General features: G+C 42.8%; 1 protein-coding gene across 1 annotated transcript; it reads right to left on the bottom strand.

The window, feature by feature from the left end:
* Window positions 1-264: 264 nt before the first annotated feature.
* LOC127137164 (uncharacterized) lies at window positions 265-1,791 on the bottom strand. The gene has a single exon (XM_051063649.1). It carries the CDS (start codon window positions 1,789-1,791, stop codon window positions 265-267), a length of 1,527 nt encoding a protein of 508 aa, XP_050919606.1.
* Window positions 1,792-2,415: the final 624 nt, after the last annotated feature.

Raw genomic sequence — 2,415 nt, 5'->3', positions numbered from 1 at the left:
TTTAATTTATTCTCCCCCTTTTTGTCAAACTCAAAAAGACTTAGCAAAGTAAGTGAGCCAAAACATATTTCATTGATGAGAGAGAAGTACAAATAAGAAATATTACAGAAAATAACAGAGGGAAAATACTTAGAAGTAAAACATAGAAGATAAGCACTTAGAGAAAATAGCAAAAAATCCTAAGTGTGCCTAAGGGTTCGGAGGAGGCAGCATCCTCTGAAGCAACTGAGTTATCAGGTTCTGAATGTTGGAGTTGATAGAGTCCTATTGATCCAGTCTTGCTCTCATAATTTGTTGCTCTTTTTGCAGTTCTTCCAGAGTCTTCAACACAAGTGGAGCGAAGTCAGAGTCAGATGACTCCCCCTGAGTCAAAGCACTGTCTCTAGCCTTGGCAGCTTCTTCTGCAGCAATGCGTGTTACTTTTTCAGCGTCAGCCTTGGCTTTGGCTTCAGCTTCAACATCAGCAGCATCCTCAGCGGTGGCCTTTTCGAAAGCTTCTCTTGCATTCTCTTCTTCTTCCAAGCGAGCCTTTTCCTCACCTTCTCTACGAGCTTGTTCCTCTGCCTCTCTGTCCAAACGGGCCTGTAACCTCTCTCCAGCTTCTCTGATGAAGTCGTTTCGGACTTGTTCAGAGAGGCCTTTTAGCTTGAAAGCCTTAGATGTCATCCATCTTATTACTCTATTCCAGTGAATCCTCACTGCAGAAGGATCATCATTGATTCTAGAGTTTTTAGACAGTGATCTGATCTTTTCCATTATAGACTCATCAAATAAGACGATTGCCTCTTCTAGAGTAAGAAATGTGGATTCAGGTTCAGAGGTGGTAGGTATAGGTGTTGGTGGTGTGGGGATGGTTTCAGTGGGAGGTTCTGTTTGTTGGGTAATAGGATTTTCAGAGGGAGTTTCTATGTGAGGTTCAAAGGGTGGTGTTTGTGGGTGTTTATATAGGGAAGGGGTGATGGTTTTAGGCACATATGGGTTTTGAGTATAGAGGGCGCGAGCCTGGACTTGCGCAAGAGTAGGGGATTGAAAGTCAGATTCGTCAGAGTTAGAAGAGATATTGTAGTAGGGTGGAGATGAGGGAGTGGAAGAGCGTGGTGATATGAGTTCATTGAATAATTGGGCTTCAGATATTGGTAGGGTTGTGGTGGTTAGATTTAATTTTTGAAGAGGAGGTGATGGTGGGTTAGAGGTGGGAGTTTCAGAAGGAGTTACGGTGGAGGTTGTGGGTTCAGAGTGTGTGTAAATAGGGGAAGGTTGAGGTAAGGAAGAGGAGAATTTCCTTAAATGAAAAGTAGAAGATACAGGTGGTGGAGACTTACTTGGAGAGGAGACCAGATGCACAGGTGGTCTGGACACAAAAGCTTCTCCCAACTTTGTTTTCTTAGCTTTCTTCGTCTTCTCAGAGGGTTCTCTTTGCCTCTTCTTAAAGTTGGGTGGATGTTCAGGAAGCCAATCCACCAAAAAGTCTGAGATGTATACCCCTTGATTAGCCAGATCTTGTAGATAGTGGTCGATAAGCTCTGGGCGGTCTATCTTAGAGAACAGATAAAGATCATTGGGTATCTTACTCTGATCCTTTAGATCTTCCCAAGAGGTATCCAGAGAAGGCTTGACTATAACTTTCTCTATGATTCTCATGCTCTTCAGATTCCTTAAGTTCAGAGGCATCCCAGTGTCCACAGTCACATCCTCCATCAGATTGTGGGATATCACATGATCCACCAACCCATTTTCTATCAGAACGTCGGAGATCAACCTCCCCAGGGGAATGTAGGTTCTACGCTTCATGTTATTTCTGGTGTCCCTGACTGAGTCTCTCAGATAGTTGGAAAATTCAGCTTGAGTCCCTTGTTGAGGCAGTAGAGGATGCATTTTTGGTTAGTATTGATGTAATTTTACAAATTGGATGTTGGGCAACGGTGAATAGTCCCAAGAATGATCTTCAGCTAGACCCTCAGATTCTAGTGAATTTCTTTGTTCTTGGAGGATTTTCCTTCTTCGCTCTTCTTGAAGATTGTTGGGATAATCTCCTGGGACATATATTTTTCCCTAGGGTTAATCTTGTAGATTATTCTTCCCCGTGTCTTCTCCATATTTAGAAGTTTGGCTATGGATTCTCAGTGATAACCATCTTCACCCCCAGAACATGTGAGACGATGCAGTGGTCATCCGAATCTGCTAATCTCCAGAACTCTTTGACCAAAAAAGTGTAGATTGGGCCATAGAGACGCTGAAAGTAGTTTTCCCAACCTTGCTTTCTTAATTCCTCTGTTAGGTCAATACCATTTCTTTTCATCTTTTCAAAGTCTACCAAGGATTCAAAAAGGACTTCCAGTTTGTCGAAGGGAGTTGCAAGATGAATGTGGGGTGGACGATCCAAAATGTGAGGTTCCTTGTAGATAGGAGTTGATA

Source organism: Lathyrus oleraceus, chromosome 4 (genome assembly GCF_024323335.1).
Source record: "Lathyrus oleraceus cultivar Zhongwan6 chromosome 4, CAAS_Psat_ZW6_1.0, whole genome shotgun sequence".
Classification (NCBI taxonomy): Eukaryota; Viridiplantae; Streptophyta; class Magnoliopsida; order Fabales; family Fabaceae; genus Lathyrus; species Lathyrus oleraceus.
Note: the sequence above shows the minus strand (reverse complement) of the source record. Positions and strands in the feature narration are given on the sequence as shown.